Source organism: Dermacentor silvarum, chromosome 1, assembly GCF_013339745.2.
Source record: "Dermacentor silvarum isolate Dsil-2018 chromosome 1, BIME_Dsil_1.4, whole genome shotgun sequence".
Taxonomy (NCBI): Eukaryota; Metazoa; Arthropoda; class Arachnida; order Ixodida; family Ixodidae; genus Dermacentor; species Dermacentor silvarum.
In genome coordinates, this window is record NC_051154.1 from 383,882,219 (window position 1) to 383,903,875 (window position 21,657).

Sequence of the window (21,657 nt, forward strand, 5' to 3'; positions counted from 1 at the left end):
TGTTTAAAAGAAATCTTAAAATGCAGGATGCATGGGCTTAGAAAACAAAAATGCGGCTAGCAGACGACGAACAAGTGCATTCGTGACGTCATGCGCGCGGTGGAACAATTATTTCGCGGAAGGCGTGATGCGCATGCGCAATGTTTCCAGTGATGACCGTAACGGGGCGCTGACAGTGCCGTCGGCCACGCGCTCGCGTGTTCACCCTAACAGTGCTCACCGCTGTACATGCGGCTAGTTATTTAAACGGGAAATTTGATGTGTGCTTAGCGCAGTACTAGAGTCTGGAGTTGCACTGAAACAATTTAGGGACAGTTTGGAATCTCCATTCTCTTTGCATCGTAGCACGTTGTCATGATCCTTTAAATGGCTGAATCGCGTTGTGAAGTGTTATGTAGAGACATTCTCCTGAGATAACGTGTTGTCGCCTCCGCTATCCCGATTAGGTTTTTTTCGCTCTGAAAAGCGATATTTTGTAGCTTTATTCTAGCTGTAAATAGAAATATCGCATGTCTTTTAAAGTTATTCAAAGCACATCCAATTCAATAAAGCTTTCAAAGTGAAATGTGACGAAAACAGAAGGAGTCAGTTAAAGGAATCTTGATACGAGCCACGGCTAGTGGCAGCAGACCAAGGGGAGCGGGCTGCACCGGCTCCTTTCAGTATTTTCCCCAAGCCTCTCGTGGATACCCGCCGTAGTGGCGGAGCAGCTGTGGAGCTTTACTGCTGTTCACGAGCTGTAAGGATCATTGCCTAACTACAAAGTCCGCGTTACAACGGCACTGGAATGCAAGAGAACCACAAAAAATTTTATGGGCACTAAAGTGGGTCAAAATCGTTCTGGAGACAACCACTATGGCTTGTTTTATAGCCCAAGTGTAATATTCGTGCTTATACTTATGAAGCACTTACCTCGACGCCTCGGCCGGTGATAATGATATTCCTCTGCTGGCAAAAGAGGGTTGGCCATGAATCGGGCGGGGCGACTAAAGCAGGGTTGTCCCCACCATGTCTAAGCGTTAGGGCATCGGCGCCCGACAATGAGGTGCTACTCTTTCATGCCGCTTAGTGCAGAAACAACTTTAAGGCGAAAGCAAACAAAATTATACAGATCCCACAAACTCTGGGAAACGCCGAAAGCGAAGCCATCATAAGGCAGCGAGGCAAAATGGGGCTTCACTACCAGACACGCGCAGCAAATTTCAGTGGCGAACGCGTCCGCCCGCCACTACGGTGGACCTTGATGAGCAAGCGGACGTTTTAACGCCATAGCGTTAAGGGCAAGGTCGATGCACATAGGTGGCGAAGCTTCGGGCGAAAAGCCGTTCAGAACGAATTGTCACCGGCACCAGCAAGGGTGGTTATGGGAGCAGCGATTGAAGCGCGACTATGGAGGGAATAAATATTGGCGAAGAAAAAAGCGTTCCTTATTAAAGCGAGACACAGTTAAATGCATTCAAGGAAAATAAAATTCCTAATCAATTTTATATACGCCCCCCAACCCCCCCAAGCCGAGAAAAGAACTCTATTTTACTTGATCATTATCAATAAATACCTTTTTTCGGCGCCCACCGTAAGAGCACCTACCGATAGCGGCGGGCGTTGACACCGCTATCACTTGTAATGCAATATAACTCTTGAAGAGGGCAGAAAGGCGCGCTCGTAAAGATAACTGTTACAATACAGCCCCCCCCCCTCACATGTTGTGTTGCTTTGCTTGTCGACGTTTGTCTGAATTTGGTGACGCGAACAGAATCATTGTTTCTTAACCTGTTCAGTCAAAAGTAGTGAGCTGCGACCGCCAGATAATTTTTTACTTTAGTTGTTTTCGTGGGGCAGCGCTGGCCGACAGGGCTTGGCGTCCGACGAAAGGACGAGCACTCTACGCTCAAAGCGTTCGTCGGCCTCCAAGGAAAGTATCTTCTGTGCAGCGATGCGATTTCGACACCCGTACGGCTGATCTTTTCCTGCATCGCTTTCTGCGCGGAAATCTCGAAACGCCCATCAAGTCAAATGGTGGGGCATTTGAATATACAGCTACAATGGCAGGCCTCCGAAAACAAATTTCGCGCCTTTGAGAAGGAAATCACGTCACTTCTGTTTTTAACGGATATGACGTCAAATTATTTTTTCTTCCACCGGAAGTGCTCCCTCCTCACACAGAGAGCGCTAAGCCCCATGAGCCGCCGATGAACCGACATTTTCTGAACGTATGGGCTTCTATGGAAGCTTCGCTACCAGGTATATTTCCCTTGTTAAGGGCCCCGTATCGCAGAAAATCTGGCGTCGGGGGCGTCGCTCGGCCAAGAAAATCATCCCGAACCACGCCGGCCATCAGCGTGGCGCAGAGGTGCTGGTGAACTAATCAAATTTCTCAATGTAAAATGCGTCAGAAAAATCGTAAAGTACGACGTAACCACAACCTACAGACGTGATAGCGTCGGATTGTAATTTTGAATATACGAGAAAACATGACTCTCTTACGCGGAAACTCAAGCACGAGCCCCTTTTCCAGCATTTCTGCTACGCATACAGTGGAGCGCTGCGGTTATCTCGTTGCAAAAATACCTTCTCGGCAGCCTAAAGCCCTTATACCTTCGGAAAAGTACCGCCATGCTTTGAACAACGTCACTTCTCTCTTTCCGGTATCTCCGATTAGACGATTATAGCACGCGCTTTCACTTCCTTATATTTTTTTTTTCGCCTCAGATCCATGTCGAAAGTCCCTCTGCGCAGCCGCCGTCGCCAGCGGCATAGTGTGCCCGGCCTGAAAGCTTCAACGGAAGCTTTCGAGGGGTTCCAACATCGACTTACTTTCGCAAGCAATAAGTAAAGAAAAAAACCGTTCTAGGAGAGGATACGGCGGAAAAGAGAGAGTAGATGGCGGTACTTTTCTGATATAGAGACATTACGGCAGCCTAAAACAGCGTTACATGTAGGCTCCCTACAGGGCCGGTATATTGTAGCGTTGCCTTATGACTTATTCTATGCTAGTCTTATCATCCACCGCTCACGGCCGGCTGATCCCGTTGATAACACGAGTGGACCGTCGCTCTGACCACTGACAAAGCGTGATAAGCGCGAAAAGGCATTAGCACCGGAAAGGCATCGCTACAAAATACTGGCCCAGCAGCCGCATGCGGAGGTGAAGTTGGAGAAAAAAGAAAGCTGCAGTTGACTGGGAAGCCTGATAAGCAACCAGGGATCTCTGAATGCTATGATGTTCCACGCTTAAAGGCGAAGCTTAAGTGTCCTACAGTTTTTATAGAGCGTTAACACGTGTGGAAGCAAAAGTCACTATTTGCTCAACTTTGTAGAAAGGCGCGACAATAACAGAATGCTATCAGATACGAGCCGAGAATTTCGGCGGAGAACGCGTCCCGTAGCTTCTGTGTTAATCGTATGGTAGAAGATGCGCGCGCTGACTTTTCATAAGTAAATTGTTGTTATGCGACGCAGCTAACGCGCCAAGGGTTTCACAGCGTTGGCTTTCCCGAAGGAAATTCGTAAGAGTGCTTTATTCCGATTACGATTGCAAAACTGTAGCTAAATTTTGACGAAGAATGTCACAATGTGGTGTAGAAAGGTGAATTGTTACCGTGGGTAGCAAGAAAGCACCGAAAAACGAACTCGAAAAGGGGAATATTATTGCCACATGTCATCACTGGGCCTAAAGACTGCATTAGTAGGAAAACTCCAACAGTTTAGCTAGATGAAAAATCAGTTATTTAAAAGGACAGACGAACACATGGACCATGTTAGTGCGGTCGCGTCGAAGAGCACGGTTCATGGAATACAGATATTCGCCAACGCTGATAAACGGTATCTGCAAGTAAGGTACTCAATTCGTCGACTTAGCGCCCCCACCTTTTTTTAAGTAATGTTTTGGCTACATCACAAACACATAGTGTTTGTTGTTAAATGTTGTATAATTCGTTTTTCTTAGCAGTTTACCAAAAACTACAAGGAAAAGATCACAGAAATCTGTATAATGGTTTCTCGAAGGCAGAATTTTGCAAGTACCATAGCGTATTTGCATGATTCTAGCGCGCACATTTCTTGAATAAAAAGTGCGTTGAAGTTTGCATGCGCGTTACAATTGTAACCAATCCTACTCAAAACCAAAAACGAAACCGATTCCTACTAGAAGGAAAGCTCAATGCAAGGTAGCTGCCATCGAACGCAAGTTGTTATTTTATGCCTTGGTTTGCGCACTTTCCGATTTACTGTACGTGTGACATTTCTAATGCATTAGATGGATATGAAGATTACTTCTTATTGTTGGTGGACAGCGAAATGGAGGTGTTATGGGCAACCGATAGCGACTAGCCGCTAAGATACAGCTGCGTGTGTGTCGGTGTGCCCTTGTATGTTTTATAAATTTAAACCTATAAGACAAGTTTGAAGACCGATCCCGGCGCGAAAACTTTCATGGGCTGGATAACAAACAATCCGAGTCGTGTGCTGAGTCAGAAGTAATCTTGCGCAATCTACTGACGTCAACGCTTGAACTTCAGTTCACGGATGGAGCTATTTTTCGGGCTCACAGGTTAGGGAAATATCTGCCAAATAAACGCCGCCCCATTATCGCCCGGTTTTCGAATTTTAAGGTGAAGGATTCAATTTTAACGGCTAGATCGAAACTGCAGGCATCCGGCATCAGTGTTACGGAGGATTATTGCATTTCCACTCCTACATCTCGGAAAAAGCTGTCAGAATTCGGGAAGGCTAACAGTAAACACTACACCGTTAAATGCGATAAACTTTAAATGAACAATAAATGTTATATCTACGCGTCGTCTACGGATAGTGGTTGCGAAGTAGATGATCGTGCACCGATGTAAACGGAAATAACTCCCAGGTCGGAGTATAATGCTTGCATAAACCCCCCTGTTGGGAATTTGTTATGCTCCGAATGATAGGCGTATAATTTCTACTCCGTGCGGGCGGAATTTTTGCGTGGTGCTATGGGAGTTTCTTTTTTCTGTCTTTTTTATGTTTTACTTCGCGCTGGACGGAGTTTATTCAAGGTGCATCCTGAGTATAAAAAGGAGTATAACGACAGTTTGCGTGGACAATTTTATATGTAGAGGCTACGGGTCAAATTTTGAAACATACATACAAGACCAAGTCACATTCTGCGAAACAAGTCAACGAGACCAGATAAACCATGACGTAAATAAACATCTGAGAAACGCCCTATGAAGAACTTCTAAAGACATCCAATGTGCACGCGACACACGACAAGAAGCAACCCTGCCAGTATATATATAGCTACGATACTCCGTGCCTCGAAACGGCGTAGCGAGGAGCTGTACTGATTTCAGAATTGCGACTCACATGCTCGCACATATGAGATCTACATCTCTGAAATTAACATGAGACCTAAACCAACACAATACTGTTAATTCAGAATAGTAATAAAGCAATGCTAATCGTAGAATTTTTGAAAATTAGCATGCCATTCTGTGAGTGCTGAAGCGACTTGGCACACTGCCGACGTTCGCGGCCAAAACGTAGTGCGCTAGTTTCAGTAAGCAAGAAAAATTTAAGTGCGCATCCTTCATGGCAAAATTCGTGCGAAATAATGGTGGCGTAACAACAATTTATTACATGTGAGCATGACCCGTAGCAGGCCACGTAAGAACGAAAAGTGCGTAGTCATACAATTTTTTTTGACCGCACTACTTCCTCAGCGTCCAAGCAACGTCTCTCGGTTGTAAAACGGAGCTATATCGCTGATCTGTCAAATGAATCCTCAAACTCGGAGCCAGCAGGTATGCTCCTGCTGTCTTGGAGCGGTGCGTTGGATCGACCATGATGTATGATGATGAGAACTGATGATGAGAACTACGTTGCTGAATTGCAATACAAGATTGTACTCGGCGGAGATTTCAATATCAACATGTTAGAACGTTCCAGCATGACTCGTAACTTTGAATTACTATTACAGTCGAATGGCTGTTTAAATGACATTAATGCTCCCACTAGAATTACACTTGACACGTCTACATGCCTTGATCTATTCATCACTAATTATGGCTTGAACGAGATTAATTGTGGTGTTCTATCATATAGCCTTAGCGATCACATGCCTATTTTTTTCAGTTTACAAAGAAAAGCTAAAATAACTCCTGTAAATGACATTCCGTCCCAAATTATCACGCATGCTAGGCTAGTATGATTTCGTAATGAATTAAATCAGGTTGACTGGAGTACTGTGTACAGTGCTTCTTGTGCTGAAGTGGCTTACAACACATTTTTGCAAATATTTATCGCCGCCTATTTGAAACATTTCCCTTCGCGTTCACACCGCACAAGGCCTTCAAAGATACGCAAACCTGGGGTACGAAGGATTTATTTGAAAAGATTAAAAAAAGGGAATATTAGTTAATCAATTCCTTAAGTCACGAGATCCAGCCGATCTTAAAGCATTTAAACGTTTCCGCAATGGCCTGAACAAAGACTTACGTACTGCTAAACTTGCTTTCTACCACAAATCATTCGCGCTATGCAAAAACGATAGTCGAAAGCTATGGCATAAGCTCAATTTATTGATGAATCGAGTACCCACTCCCGCCACTGCGCTACGAATCGTGCATGATGGGGCTGAACTGAGCGGCGACTTGTTGCCTGATTGTTTCAATGATTATTTTGTCTGTCTGCCCCACCAACCCGTAAGTGCCAACGCCTGCCAATTTATTACTACCACTTGCCCAGACTCGATCTTCATTAACCCTACAACTGAATCAGAAGTCACCTCACTTTTTTCCGAGCTTAATAACAGTCATGCCTGTGATGCTGACGATATTCAAATTAAACCTGTTAAGTTTGTCCTGGACATAATTGCGCCAGCATTAGTTCATATTTATAATGTCTGCCCCTCGTCAGGAGTATTCCCACATGAAATGCAGACGGCGAAAGTAACCGCAATATTTAAAAAGGGTGATAGAACCAAGTTGTCAAATTACAGGCCGGTGTCGGTTCTGCCAGTTTTTTCTAAAGGCCTAGAAAAGATTATATCTTGCAGGATAATTAACTTCTTCGATAAACATAATCTGTTAACGAACCAGCAGTATGCTTTTCACAAGAATAGATCCACTCAGCTCGCTCTATTAGAGCAAAAAGAAATAATAATATTGAAAAAGGTCTGTTTACACTAGGGGTCTTTATAGATTTCTCGAAAGCTTTTGATTCCATTAACCATGAGCTCTTGTTTTCTAAAATGACATATCATGGCATTCGTGGCAGTGCCCTTGACCTCATTAAATCCTACCTAAATAACAGAAAACAGTTTGTACAAATAAACAATAAGGCATCTAAAACTCGTTCAGTTAATATTGGTGTTCCACAGGGCAGCATTTTGGGGCCCCGTCTCTTTAATATTTATGTTAACGATTTAGTGAACATTGATGGGGACTCACATTTTGTAATCTATGCTGATGATACTACGTTATTTCTTTCGTCTACAAATCCAAATGATTTAGTCTCAAGGGCTAATATCGTACTGGAGAAGTTATATAAGTTGTCAGTAGAAAATGGCCTATGTATTAATTCCTCAAAAACTAAAGGAGTGCTATTTCGGGCTAAAAATATGCAGACCATTTTGCAAGAAGACCTGAGGATTAATTCCTCTACGATTGAAATCGCTGAATCTATAAGATCTCTTGGTGTACACTTTGACCAACACATGACCTGGAATAATCATACAGATTTCGTTGCAGGCAAACTGTCCCAAATTGCTGGTCTGATCTACTCACTGAACTTTCTCCCCCGTTCCGTTAAACAGTTGATATATAATTCCTTATTTATGAGCCACTTAAACTACTGTTGCCTTGTATGGGGTACGACTTCTGCAACTAACATTAAGAAGTTGTACGTACTACAAAAACAAAAGAAAGCAGTTCGTGCTGTATGTAACAAGCCGTACGACTTCCCATCTGCCTCCTTATTTCAAGAGCTTAGAACGTTGAAAATAAATCTTATGGAGTACTGTCTGGTAATAGCCTATAAAAAGGAACACAAGAGCAATATAAGCCTTATACAGTCAATAGCCCAACTCAACAAGCGTAAAGCAACCTACACAACCAGATTTCCAGAATACTGGTACACACCTCACTCACGTACCAATTACGCCAAGCAAATGCTATGTTCTAGACTGCCTAGGCTACTCAATGATCTGTTGAGTAATGAAATTGATGTACTGTCGTGTTCACCAGTTGATATTTATAACTTTTTTTCACGCCTCTAAATGATTCAGTTGTGTCTTTCTTTGTGTTTAAACTATGTCTGATTCAGGTTTGATTCAAATATGTCTTTCTTTATTGACTAGATGATCAATGTTGTTGTATTTATATAATCGCAATTTTTTTTTACATAGTCATTACGAAATATGTTGCTCCACCCTGCTGCTCGGATGTTTCTGGGTTCTTGGGACCAGTCAAGCTGCCATGAGCAGCTTTTTTTCCCACTTTCCCAGCACAACACTGTATTGTACATGTTTTGTGGAAAATAAACATTCATTCATTCATGTTAATGGCAATATTCGAAGAAACGACGTGATCAAAACGTAACTGCGGGATAACAATTGGATTCACATCGCTCAGTAAGACGCTTTATGTACAGTGCGTACTTACGTCCTACAGTACTTCATGGGCGAGGATATCCGTACAGTGATTCATAAAAAGAGTTCCTTGCACTACGGTCTTTCTTACTGGAAACACAGCACCGCAACGAAGTCGGAATATGGAATTAATGTGCAACTAGCATGGACGTTGTCGCTCGAACAGTGGCTGCTGTTGCCATTGCTACGCGGCACTTTCAAACATTACACCGGACGTGGTGAGCACATACTCAAAAGGACATAAAAGTCGTATTTCATGCACTGAAGAACACAAGTTGAGGTCACGCAACACGAAAGCACAGGCAGAAACGTGAGCCGACATCACGAGTCAACCCGCAGCTTCATGGTTACACCTAAGCCTTTTTCCAAACTTGAAAACGTTGCTCTTACATTCATCGTTGCCAGGAAAGTGATCGCAGCTAACGCACATGAAGATGAGATACAGTGAGCTTCAGGCACGCCTATAAGACTTTCCGGAAGGAAGTATAGGACGCTGGCACGGAACGCCACTTTACAGATGTCAACAAACCGTCAGCCATGAGCACCGCCGACTCCGCCGAACACGGCCGGTCGCTGGCGCGGCGCACAGCCTTATGGGAAGCACCACGTGACCAACCTGTTCCGGCGGGGGAGTTTTTTAAAACTCCCTGTGCGGAGTTCTCACAAGAGGACAAAATTTGAAGGCGGAGTAAAATCACTTCATGTCGCTTTTATCCTCCCGCAGCTAGCCAACGGAGTGAGAGGGAATGCTGCTGAATTGCTCGCATACATCGGAGTAAATATTCAAGGATGGGAGTATATAGGGCGCATCACCTTGTTATAACTCCCATGTGGGGGTATTTTCTTTTACAATGTGTGGTTCCATTCATTCACAACCGGGAAAGCGCCTTTTCCAAGAGAACAGGGAAGCCCCACTCACATATAAAGAGATCAATAAACACTTCTACCTCAGCCGAAGGGAATTTGCCACACCACATTCCACACTCAAGAGACCACAGGCACTCACTTCGAGACTACTTCAAACCAATACATACCCGACACCCAAACGCCTACACTACTACATGGCGGAACGATTCCCCTATACACAGTGCGCGAACTGTGATGAAACACTTGACCTGAAACATATGCTCTGGCCATGCGACTGAACTACCAATGCCGATTACACTCAGGACCTGGCCAGGTTCGAGGCTGCCATTCACAGTCCGGATCTGGTTGAACAACTTTGGACAGTCCAGCAAGCCCACGACGCGGCCGCGAAGCGCCGTCTTCCGGTCCCGACGTGGGATTAGCCCTTTTATGGGTCACCGCATAGCCTTGCAGGACCAAATAAAGTTCTCCATCCATCCATCCATCCATCACCGTAGTTTGCGAGGTGTTGCGAATTTGCGCGCTCTCTCTTAAAATACCGAGGTATCGTGTAGCAGCCCCACTGCCACTTCCGCCCAGATTTGCGCAGGACCACCGCCGCCCTTGTTGCTCCCATGTCTGAAAGCGCCGTGTATTTTGATGCCCAGTTGGTTTGCTTGCCCCGTTTGCTGTACACATAATACAAAGCCTTGCGCACATGGCGAACTGTTGGTCAGTTCTTTGTGAGATGAACAGGTCATTTATATTGTCACGTGTGCAGGGTGCCGATGACGCCGATCATAACACGTCCCCTTATTTTTAGAAAATTTGAAAGAAGAGGTCTCTAACGCACGGCGTTTGAAAACGTCCTGGAGCGGAATCCTATATCCGTTCGGAAAGTGAATGGTTCACTTTGCCTCAGGTGATTTATCAGAACTGTGCTTTTTTCACCGGCTGTCAACGACAGTAGGACGGCACCACAAATTATGAACAAGTCACACATATGTCAATCATTTTCAAAGAGAACCCGTCGTCGGCAACGAGCAGAACCGTCGAAGAGCTAGTTCGCTTTGAATTCAGTTGCTGTGGCTTGCCACTATATAGCCGCGTTGCCCCGGAGACCCGTGAGCGCCGCGCGAGCTTGCGTTGGTTGCTTCGGAGGCTATGAGTTACCCTTCTCTTCTGCTCGGCGTTGCTCTTTTTGTGTCAGCGACGGCAGTAGTTGCGGGGTGCGTTCAGTGATATCACGGAAAATTATTTGCACCGACACTGTAGGCTTCCTAACGCACATCTTTTGCTGGCTGAGCTACGAATTGGTGGATACGGGTGCAAGCAGGCGAAAAAAAGAATGAAATTATGGGGTTTTACGTGCCAAAACCACGATCTGATTATGAGGCACGCCGTAGTGGGGGACTCCGGAAATTTGGACCGCCTGGGGTTCTTTAACGTGCGCCTAAATTTAAGCACACGGGTGTTTTCGCATTTCGCCCCCATCGAAATGCGGCCGCCGTGGCCGGGATTCGATCCCGCGACCTCGTGCTCAGCAGCCCAACACCATAGCCACTGAGCAACCACGGCGGGTGCAAGCAGGCGAGTTGACACACCACAGAGAGGAAGGAATAGCGCAAGGCGGCTCCTCGGTGCCAGCCTGCAGAATAATCAAAGCCCCACAACTCTCTCGCCTGCGGTGTTCTCGACGTTGCTCCCGCAATTACTTTTTGTTGGCAGGTAGAAGGGCTGGATCAGCTTTCCTGTGACACCGGCTGCCAAACTCAGTGTCAATTGGACATTTGCATGGCGAAATCGAATTCTGGTTGCTATCACCAGCGTGCATAGCACGTAGATCGCCATTAAGCAACTAGGAGGGTTGAACCAACACCACCTAGATAGCACAAGGCCTACGCACTCCGATCCATGACGTCATGCTACCTGGCTCGACTGCCATAGAATCTAATGCGGATTCTTCCGCGTAAGCAACAGTGATTTTGACGTCACGGCTTTCGTCACGCCAGCCTTGGCAATGGAAATTTCGGGCCAGGTAGCATAGATCGAAGTGCGTAGGCCTTGTGCTATTTAGGTGGTGTTGCTTCAACCCAGGCAGCACCGGCGCTTCCTTTGTTCGGCTGATAAGACTGCAGAGTCATGGCGTTAAGAGTTTAGAGATCTCTGATTTGGCTGGCCATCTTGTTCTAGTTCGGGAATGCCGCACTTTCGCTTTCGATTTCCGAGTACAGCACGCACCGTCAGCAGCACGCTCTTCGCGCTGGCGATACAGGATTCGCGTATTGCAATTTCTTTTACGTTCTTTTTTTATCACGCGATGCTCCGAGAGGGAGATCACAGCAATAACGGCAGAGCGGCGCGGTGCGCGTCGTGCCCGAGCTGAGAACGAAGGGTAACAAAAAATTTACATTGAACGTTATAAAACGGGGCCCTACGAGCCATTTGACAGTTCTATTGCAGTGGCTACTTTGGAAGTGCTGGCAGTGTGTGCCATGGTGCGTGCATCGTGCAAGTTTTTAGTAGCAGACAACGCGGCGCTGCGCTCAGCCAACTTTTGCGACACAGTGCTTGTGGCGCTACCTGTCGGCCAAGAATGAAAAAAATTACAATAATAAATTACTTCGAGCATTGCGTAAACACCCAGAGCCGCATGTTTATCTTTTTTTAACTTGCAAGATAATATTTATATTTTATATTTATTAGGAAAGCAGAAACCTTCTTCGGGTCTTCCACTGGTGCCTAATATGATCACACACACTTCAGAGGCGGTACCCTCTCGTCTAATGCCCGCGTACTCCCCTTCTTTCGCCGTCCTGCTTAAGAGTCCCCCATTTAGTGACGGAACCGGCGAAGTGAACCGTTCGCTTTCCAAACCGTTATAAGATTTCGCCCCTGGTTTGTTGTTCGAATACCAATTCTTTTGGCTCCACCGCTTGTGACATCGCTACAACCTTGTGCGTGTCGTCATCGCTGTTTTCACTTGCATGCAGGTCTCCAGCACGACGTTCTGCTTCCCGGTGAACAGGGAGGCCTGAACCTCACTGTTCCAACCCTTGCGGAACAGCTCAAAAAGCTCGGCTACCAGACGCATGCCTTAGGAAAAGTACGTATACGTTTTTAGGCGCAAATAGCGCTGCTTTAGAATGATGACGTAGCATAAGGAGTGAAAGTAACATAAATAAACGGGGAGCAACAATTTGTGAATGAAGTCTGGGGTTTTGCGTGCATGAACCACATTCTCATAGCGAGGCATGACGTAGTTGGGGACTCGGAATAATTTTGACCACCTGGGGTTATTTAACGTGCACACATTCTACGGTACACTGGCATTTTTGCATTTCGCCCCCATCGGAGTGCGGCATCTGCGGCGGGAATCGAACCCGTACCCGTGTAAGGTCCCTGTATTTTTCAAAGGTGGCGCAAACTCCTCCTTCTCGCGCCGTTTCCTCCTCGCCCCTCCCTCTCGGCCGCCATTAGTGAGCGAAGCGCACGGCCGCTACCGCCCGCTTCATTTCGTATCGCAAGCGGCGCGTTGAAGCGCTTGCTTGAAACGCGATTGTTCTGGGCGCATTTTCACAAGGCTGTTCGTAGTACGTAAAATATCTACGTAAGATATGTAGTACCTTCAATTATTATTAGAACGTGCGTCGCTCAGACGAGGAAAACGAAAGGTAGAAGTTAGACGCAATCCTAAGCAGTCTTTACTACTGCTGATTATTTCTCGGAATCGAATGGTGTTCTGTTCACCTGACGTATTTACGAAACCAAATAGCTACATTAAACTATGCACACACAACACGGCGGAGACATTTATGCGCTAAATACCCTCAACGTGTTTTTTTCCCTCCAAAATGCGTCCGCGCGCTTTTCTCTTCCCCTCAGTTATATGCCTTGGTTCCTGGGTGTGCGCGCGCGCTTTCTGTGTTTTGCTCTTTAACTGGCTACTCTTGCATTATGCTCATTTATGAAGAGTCATGCTGGTATTCACATTGCCAAAATGCGCCCTTTTGTTCACCGTGGAGCATAAACCGGGAATTCGTTTTTTTTACTCAGTCGTTGGCTGATGGTGAACTCGCGAACGCACCCACCTTCCCGCGTTCATCACTAACTGGGGGAGAACAGCGATCAGAACCTCCCTCAGTAATCACGCCTCGAAATGCCAAGAACTTTTTATTATTTTCAATGAACACACATTTACACATAGTTGAAACAAAGCAATCATTGCACATTGCATCTTCGCGGATTTGTAACCGTATACACAAAGATAAAGGCACTCTTTCACAACACAAATATATTCATAATAAGACGAAACATTCAAACAAAACAATTATTACACATACCCTCAGCATTGCATAAAGGTAAGATCACCTTTATGAATTCCTGATATATAGATATCATAAAAAGCCAACAAACAATAAGACCAAGGACAACATAGGGGACATTACTTGTACTTCTAATTGAATTAAAGCAATGATAAATTAATGGAAATGAAAATGGATGAAAAACAACTGTCCGCAGGTGGGGAACGAACCCACGTCTTCGCATTGTGCTTGCGATGCTCTCACCATTGAGCTACCGCGGAGCCGTCATCGCATCCACTTTCTGGGGTATTTATGTTTTACAACTAGAACTAACCCTGGGAGTGTTAGCCAGCGCCACCACTCACAAACCTAGGGGCGGATGTGGAACATCCCTTCTGCCGCAGACGTCACGAGCACGTGATCTTTTTTTGGGTGATGGCAACTGGTCAATAAACCCACATATGCTACCTGAAGGCATCAATGTTGCCGGATTCGAGCCCTCGTTATGTAATGAACGAGAAGAAAGGGAACCGAGGGGCCCGATTATTATTAATCCTATCATAAGAAGCCAACAAACAATGAGACCAAGGACAACATAGGGGAAGGGAAATTACTTGTACTTGCTAAATGAATTAAAGGAAATGAAAATGGATGAAAAAAACTACTGTCCGCAGGTGGGGAACGAACCCACGCCTTTGCATTACGCGTGCGATGCTCTCACCATTGAGCTACCGCGGAGCCGTCTTCCGATCCCCTTTCTGGGGTATTTATGTTTTACAAATAGAAATAACCCTGGGATTGAATTATTAAAGGAAATAAAGGAATTTATCATTCCTTTAATTCAATTAGTAAGTACAAGTAATTTCCCCTATGTTGTCCTTGGTCACATTGTTTGTTGGCTTCTTATGATATGATTAACATTAATCGGGCCCCTCGGTTCCCTTTGTTCTCGTTCTTTACATAACGAGGGCTCGAATCCGGCAACATTGATGCCTTCAGGTAGCATATGTGGGTTTATTGACCAGTTGCCATCACCCAAAAAAAGATCACGTGCTCGTGACGCCTGCGGCAGAAAGGATGTTCCACATCCGCCGCCATGGTTTGTGAGTGGTGGCGCTGGCTAACACTCCCAGGGTTAGTTCTAGTTGTAAAACATAAATACTCCAGAAAGTGGATGGGATGACGGCTCCGCGGTAGCTCAATGGTGAGAACATCGCACGAGTAATGCGAAGACGTGGGTTCGTTCCTCACCTGCGGACAGTTGTTTTTTTATCTATTTTCATTTCCATTAATTTATTATTCCTTTAATTCAATTAGTAAGTACAAGTAGCTTCCCCTACGTTGTCCTTGGTCTCATTGTTTGTTGGCTTCTTAGGATATGATTAATAATAATCGGGCCCCTCGGTTCCCTTTCTTCTGATGTATAGATACTCAGGTAAAGACATTGCAACATGCAATCATTGTACATTACATAATTGCACATTATTATAGTGAAAACTTGAAACAAAATTATTGCACGTTTGTAATGGCGTCTCTCATTGCAATACTGCTACCAGACATTTTTCAAGCCAGTCGCATACGGTGGAGCCATATCGCTCGCCGTTTGAGGTTTCGTTTGCCACGAGGAGCCGCAAAAAGCTTGCCTCCTTTAGCAATGCTATTCGAACATTCAACAGCACAGCAAGTCAGCATCGTGCTGCAGCCGAGCGCGTCTTCAAAAATGTAAAAAGCCTACGCTCACGCACAGCGCACATGTGTCCCGGTGTTTCTACGCTCAGTAACGGCGCCGTTTTCCCGCGATAACGAAAGCCGCGCGGGTTATTCGTCCCGTGTCAAGCCTCGTCCAATGGGAGAGTTGAAAACGGCGAAGAAGTCAGGAGAGGGGTAGAGGGCAGGGAGGAAATTCTCCTTTCCTATTTGAACAATGGTTTGCGCTACCTTTGGAACATACAGGGACTTTACACCCGTGCGCTAAGCAGCGCAGCGCCGTAGTCGCTGAGTTAACGCGCTGGCTTGAACTCGTGATAACCGGCTTTCAGTGTAATTACTAGTTTCAATATATTTCTCAAGATAACCGAGGATTTCCGGTCCTGGGAACAAAAACAGATTATGTTAGCACAGCGTTACTGCTACCACATCCGAATGACAATGCATGGGCAGGTTTTTCTGGGCATGCGCAGTCAGTGTATGCCGCTATCGGTAGTGGTAACGGTAGAACTCTGCCGCTACTGTAAAGAACTCGGTATTTATATTTTCAGCTGAATGTCTGTTTTCGCTGGAAGCAGAACGCACACGGGAAAAAACACGTGTTGTAACCTATTATGAGCCCCATTCGAAATCTGGTATTGTTCGAGAAATAATTGTTCAATAAGCACATGAAAACCAAACCGTAAATAAACTGCAATAGATCTAAGAAGCTGCGTCTTCGGGACGGTAATTAGGCATCGCTGTGCTCCTTCAATCTAGGCAGTGTGCTATTTTCTCCTGCTTCGTTTATGCTAAACAAGTGAGGTGGTGAGAAAGCTGTCAGTCAGTAATCTTCTGGGTGCCGGTTCGTCACTACAGTGGGTGTTATATTTCTTAATGCACTGCTACGATATTCATAGTGCCGCACGGCTTATACTAAATCCGCGAATACTCTATGGATTGTTATGTACTAGATACAAAAAGCGTGAGCTTCGTGCTAGAACTGCAATACTATGTCCGCCAATGATTGGATAAATTGAAGAATTGAACAAAATGCTAGAGGAAAATAATTTAGTACTGGTGTATGTTGGGCGTATTGGATAACTAGGAAAACAATTTAACGCCAGCAGACGAGGACGGAAGGAAGACGTGGGCAGCGCATTGTGTTGTCCACGCCTTCCTTCTGTCCTCGTATGTTGGTGCCAACGTTTTTTTCCAAAAAAATGATGTATTTCATTTACCTGAAAGGTGTTCTTGAATTCTACCATTTTCTCGCAGTGGCACCTTGGGTCCTCAAGCATTCAATACACGCCGACACGACGGGGCTTCGATACTTTCTTTGGTCACCTCAACATGCAGAAATTCTACTTTAGCCAGATATTAACCTTTGTGAGTTCTCTGCTTTTCAATCAATACCTTTCGGGCTAGTTCGTTGTCAATTTTTCATATTTTATCTCATCTTTTTGCAACCAGGTGCTTTACCATTGAAGTTGAAATTATGCAACATTAGCTGTCAACGTCTGGTTGTATACCCGTGTAGAAAAATTATATTGAAAATTTGTTTGAGAATAAGAATTGATCATGCAAATACAATGTTGAATGTTTACAAGGCAATGTTGATTTTGGTGATGTCAGTACTGCTGCTTCACCGAAGGGATGTCTATACCACGAGTGCTTTTTCTTTGATCACAATCGGGGTTTGTGCTAATCCATTTAAAGTTTCGCTACTAACGATTATCTGCGCAAAACATTGCCCACACTCGCATGATTACCGAACCATTTCATGGCCATTAACTCAAGACAGCACCACCCGCTCCACCGTCACCGCTGTCGCTCAAAAGCATCGAGAGTTTTTTGCTCAAAGCTAATATTATAGCACACGAATATAAATTTATACAACTGACATCATAGTTTGTCTGCCAAAGATGCATCAACCATAAAGATTGGTTCAGTCGTTAATGATCGCAGCAAACGTGTACTGGGGTTTCCTTGCAGCCATTTTTACGAATAATACTTCTGAAAGGTAAATTCGCGCTGCTAACATTTTCTCACCGGGTTATATATATCGCTATTTGACACTCTCAGGGAAGAGAGGACGCTGTATTGATAGCAAAATAAACTGTGCAATACAATATAGCTTTATTGTCACACAAGCATCAGGATATTCTGTAATCATATTTCTGTAGACGTTGCTTGCGACATAAAGGGCTGAACTCCGAACATCTCGGGGCACCGAAAGTTATTTCTAATGTATTTAAAGAACTGTAATTAAATTAAACAAAGGCTTACGATTGCACAATTATTATTTTATGCCTTGTTTGATGTAGCACAGCATTGTCGTATGTTTTTTGCTTTCAACGAACAAACATTGCAGCGCAAACTAAATGCAATGACACAAGTGTTTTCTATGACGTAATTGTTCAGCGGAAATCCGCTAGGTGGAGAGAAGTAATTAAAGGGAAACTGAGACATCCACCCAAAAGTAGCAATTTGCTACAATGGAAACCCAACCGGGTTCCTCGAAAGAATGCTTCGCAGTTGAAGAAAAATTCGTCCTGGTCCGGGACTCGAACCCGGGAACACTGCCTTTCCGGGGCAGCCGCTCTACCATCTGAGCTGACCAGGCGGCAGCAGATGGCAGGGCGAAGTCGAATTTGTCGACAACTCGAAGCAAAGGCAAGTATATGACGTAATTGTTCAGCGGAAATCCGCCAGGTTTTCCAAATGTAGCAATTTGCTACAATGGAAACCCAACCGGGTTCCTCGAAAGAATGCTTCGCAGTTGAAGAAAAATTCGCCCTGGTCCGGGACTCGAACCCGGGACCACCGTCTTTCCGGGGCAGCCGCTCTACCATCTGCGCTAACCAGGCGGCTAGCAGATGGCAGGGCGAAGTCGAATTTGTCGATGTGGGTTGATGTCTCAGTTTCCCTTTAATTACTTCTCTCCACCTAGCGGATTTCCGCTGAACAATTACGTCATATACTTGCCTTTGCTTCGAGTTGTCGACAAATTCGACTTCGCCCTGCCATCTGCTAGCCGCCTGGTTAGCTCAGATGGTAGAGCGGCTGCCCCGGAAAGGCGGTGGTCCCGGGTTCGAGTCCCGGACCAGGACGAATTTTTCTTCAACTGCGAAGCATTCTTTCGAGGAACCCGGTTGGGTTTCCATTGTAGCAAATTGCTACATTTGGGTGGATGTCTCAGTTTCCCTTTAAGTGTTTTCTATCTGTTGATTACAACTAGAAAAAGTAACTAGGAGCTGCAAAACGTTGTGCTCAAAAATGAGGCTTGCATTCTGTAAACGTTTATCAACATAACGTTACGAAATCTTGTAACTTATAAATTTCTTATGTGCTCAGCTGCTTTTGAAATATTAGTTGATTAAGGCATTCTGACTTCTGTTGCCGCAATAAGAGAGGATGATCGTCTTTGACCGAAAATTTTTAAGTGTTTATTTGTTGAGCTAGGGTGCTGTAAACTTGTACGTATATGTAATTTTATGTGTTTATTTCAAATATGAGGTTCATATTCGTTTATCTCATTTGGTTCCAATTTTATACAAGTGTCTTTTAGCTATTTTCTGTAAAGATTTGCAAAATATCTTATGCTTAGATTTCGCTAAATAGGTTATCAATGGCTTCTGTATGGATCACGGAATGCCGTAAGAACAACCTTATCACTCTGCCTTACATAGAACCTAGGTTGCGAGATTTCGAAGTTGAACCTCGAAAGAGTGCTTTTCTGGTGCTTAAATTTGAAGTCTGGCAACTCGTGTTCTAGGTAAGGCAAAACAATAAGGTTGGTCTTACGCCATTCCCTGAATGATACAGAAGCCATAAATACCCAGTTTAACGAAATCGAAAGAACACATATTTTGCAAACCTTTGAAAAAGGTTATTTAAATGAAGCTCACATAAAATTAGAACCAGAAGAGATAACCGAACATAGACCGCATATTCAAAATAACCACATACCATCACATATATGTACAATCTTTCAGCACCATATCCGGAAAATACATTTTTTAGTACCCACTTCTCCCTTTAAGTGGTCACCTCCTTCTATTATAAGTACGCCTTTAGCCGATGAAGGTATCCAGTATTGTGAAAATTTTGTGACGCTGGCGCAGAAATACTAATCGTGAAAAAGTGTTTAGTATAAAATCTAATCGTTTTGCATGCTGATTACGTGGTACATAAGGTATGGCCATATGAAAGCCATATAGAGAGGTTGATTGTACTCCGCAGATTTCTCGATTACCTGATCCATGTCATCAATCAGGTAATCGAGAAATCTGCGGAGTACAATCAACCTCACTATATGGCTTTCATAGATTATGAAAAGGCATTTGATTCAGAGGAGATACCAGCAGTCATAGAGGCATTGCGTAATCAAGGAGTACAGGAGGCATACGTGAATATCTTAGCAAATATATTCAAGGATTCCACAGCTACCTTGGTTCTCCACAAGAAAAGTAGAAAGTTACCTATCAGGAAAGGGGTCAGGCAAGGAGACACAATCTCTCCAATGCTATTCACTGCATGCTTAGAAGTATTCAAGATATTAGACTGGGAAGGCTTAGGAGTGAGGATAAATGGCGAATATCTCAGCAACCTTCGGTTTGCAGATGACATTGTCCTATTCAGCAACAATGGAGACGAATTACAGCAAATGATTGAGGACCTTAATCGAGAAAGTGTAAAGAATTGGGTTGAAAATGAATATGCAGAAGACAAAGATAATGTTCAATAGCCTGGCAAGGGAACAAGAATTCAGGATCGCCAGTGAGCCTCTAGAGTCTGTAAAGGAGTACGGTTATCTAGGTCAAATACTCACAGGGGATCCTGATCATGAGAAAGAAATTTGCAGAAAAATAAAATTGGGTTTGAGTGCATACGGCAGGCATTGCCAAATCCTGACTGGGAGCTTACCACTGTCATTGAAAAGAAAAGTGTACAATCATTGCCTTCTACCGGTGCTAACATATGGGGCAGAAACTTGGAGGTTAACAAAGAAGCTCGAGAACAAGTTAAGGACCGCACACAGAGCGATGGAACGAAAACTCTTAAGATTAACGTTAAGAGACAGGAAGAGAGCAGTGTGGATCAGAGAACAAACGGGGATAGCCGATATTCTAGTTGACATTAAGCAGAAGAAATGGAGCTGGGCAGGCCAAGTAATGCGTAGGATGGATAACCGGTGGACCATTAGGGTTACAGAATGGATACCAAGAGAAGGGAAGCGCAGTCGAGGACGGCAGAAAACCAGGTGGGATGATGAAGTTAGGAAATTCGCAGGCGCGAGTTGGAATACGCTAGCGCAAGACAGGGGTAATTGGAGACCGCAGGGACTGGCCTTCGTCCAGCAGTGGACATAAAATATAAGCTGATGATGTTGATGATGATGATGAAGGTATTGCCACGCGTACGTATTTATCCTTTGAGGTGACCGTCTTTCACCGGCTAGCATCTGTTGAAAGTAATCGCCCAGCTCAAGAGGCACCTTTCTGTACCAAACGATTCTCGATGTTATCGTTTATTGTATCTGCTGTTTTCTTTGTCGTCGAGCCTTGCGTAATCAGACTAGGTGCGCAACGAGAATGGCAGTCCGGAACTTATACCAGTGAATAAGCTGGAATGTTCAATGAGTCATGTACAAATTGCCGACGTGTCTGATCCGCGGATCAGATTTCCGACGTTAAAATTGCGCTGAGTGTTGCTTTTGTGGGCACAGTTTTGCCCAATAAGCAGTTAGTTTCGCGACTTCTACTAGACAATGCAATCTCCGCTCAATACGAAACTGTGCAGAAGGTAAAGAACTCTGCTCCAATGCCCTGCGGGAGACAATAATAGCAGTTGTGCGCGAATAACTACGAGGGATGTATGTAGTGCCATAGCTCCAGGTTTCATCAATTGCTGACATTCACCGGCAAGAAATCTAGCAGTCGATAGCTGTTTCTGAACCGCCCAGCCACAGCCGGTTGCGATGAGTGACGCCACCGTCATCCGCCATCAGGTTCCCCGCCCACGCCCGAGCCAGGGTCCCGTCCATGTCCGCGCTAAGGCCTCGTCGCGCCGCGTTTCTATTGACACCCGCCGCCAGCTATGCTATCACTGCGAAGAAGCCAGCTATGTTTACCGCCGTCGCCCATACCGCCGGATGGGACTAAAAGGCTTCGCCGTCAATGCGCCGCGTCTACA

General features: G+C 44.9%; 1 protein-coding gene and 1 non-coding gene across 3 annotated transcripts in view; one reads left to right on the top strand and one right to left on the bottom strand.

Moving 5' to 3' along the window:
* LOC119446051 (arylsulfatase J-like) overlaps nt 1–21,657 on the top strand; it is a 152,470-nt gene that overhangs the window by 50,814 nt on the left and 79,999 nt on the right. For both annotated transcript variants that reach the window (XM_049660625.1, XM_049660624.1), the window contains exons 4-5: nt 12,463–12,575; nt 16,738–16,848. In XM_049660625.1, the coding sequence (XP_049516582.1) occupies nt 12,463–12,575; nt 16,738–16,848 (224 nt within the window). The remainder of the gene's footprint in view (nt 1–12,462; nt 12,576–16,737; nt 16,849–21,657) is intronic.
* On the bottom strand, nt 13,983–14,054 carry Trnav-cac (transfer RNA valine (anticodon CAC)). The gene has a single exon. It is a non-coding gene; the product is annotated as a tRNA-Val (tRNA).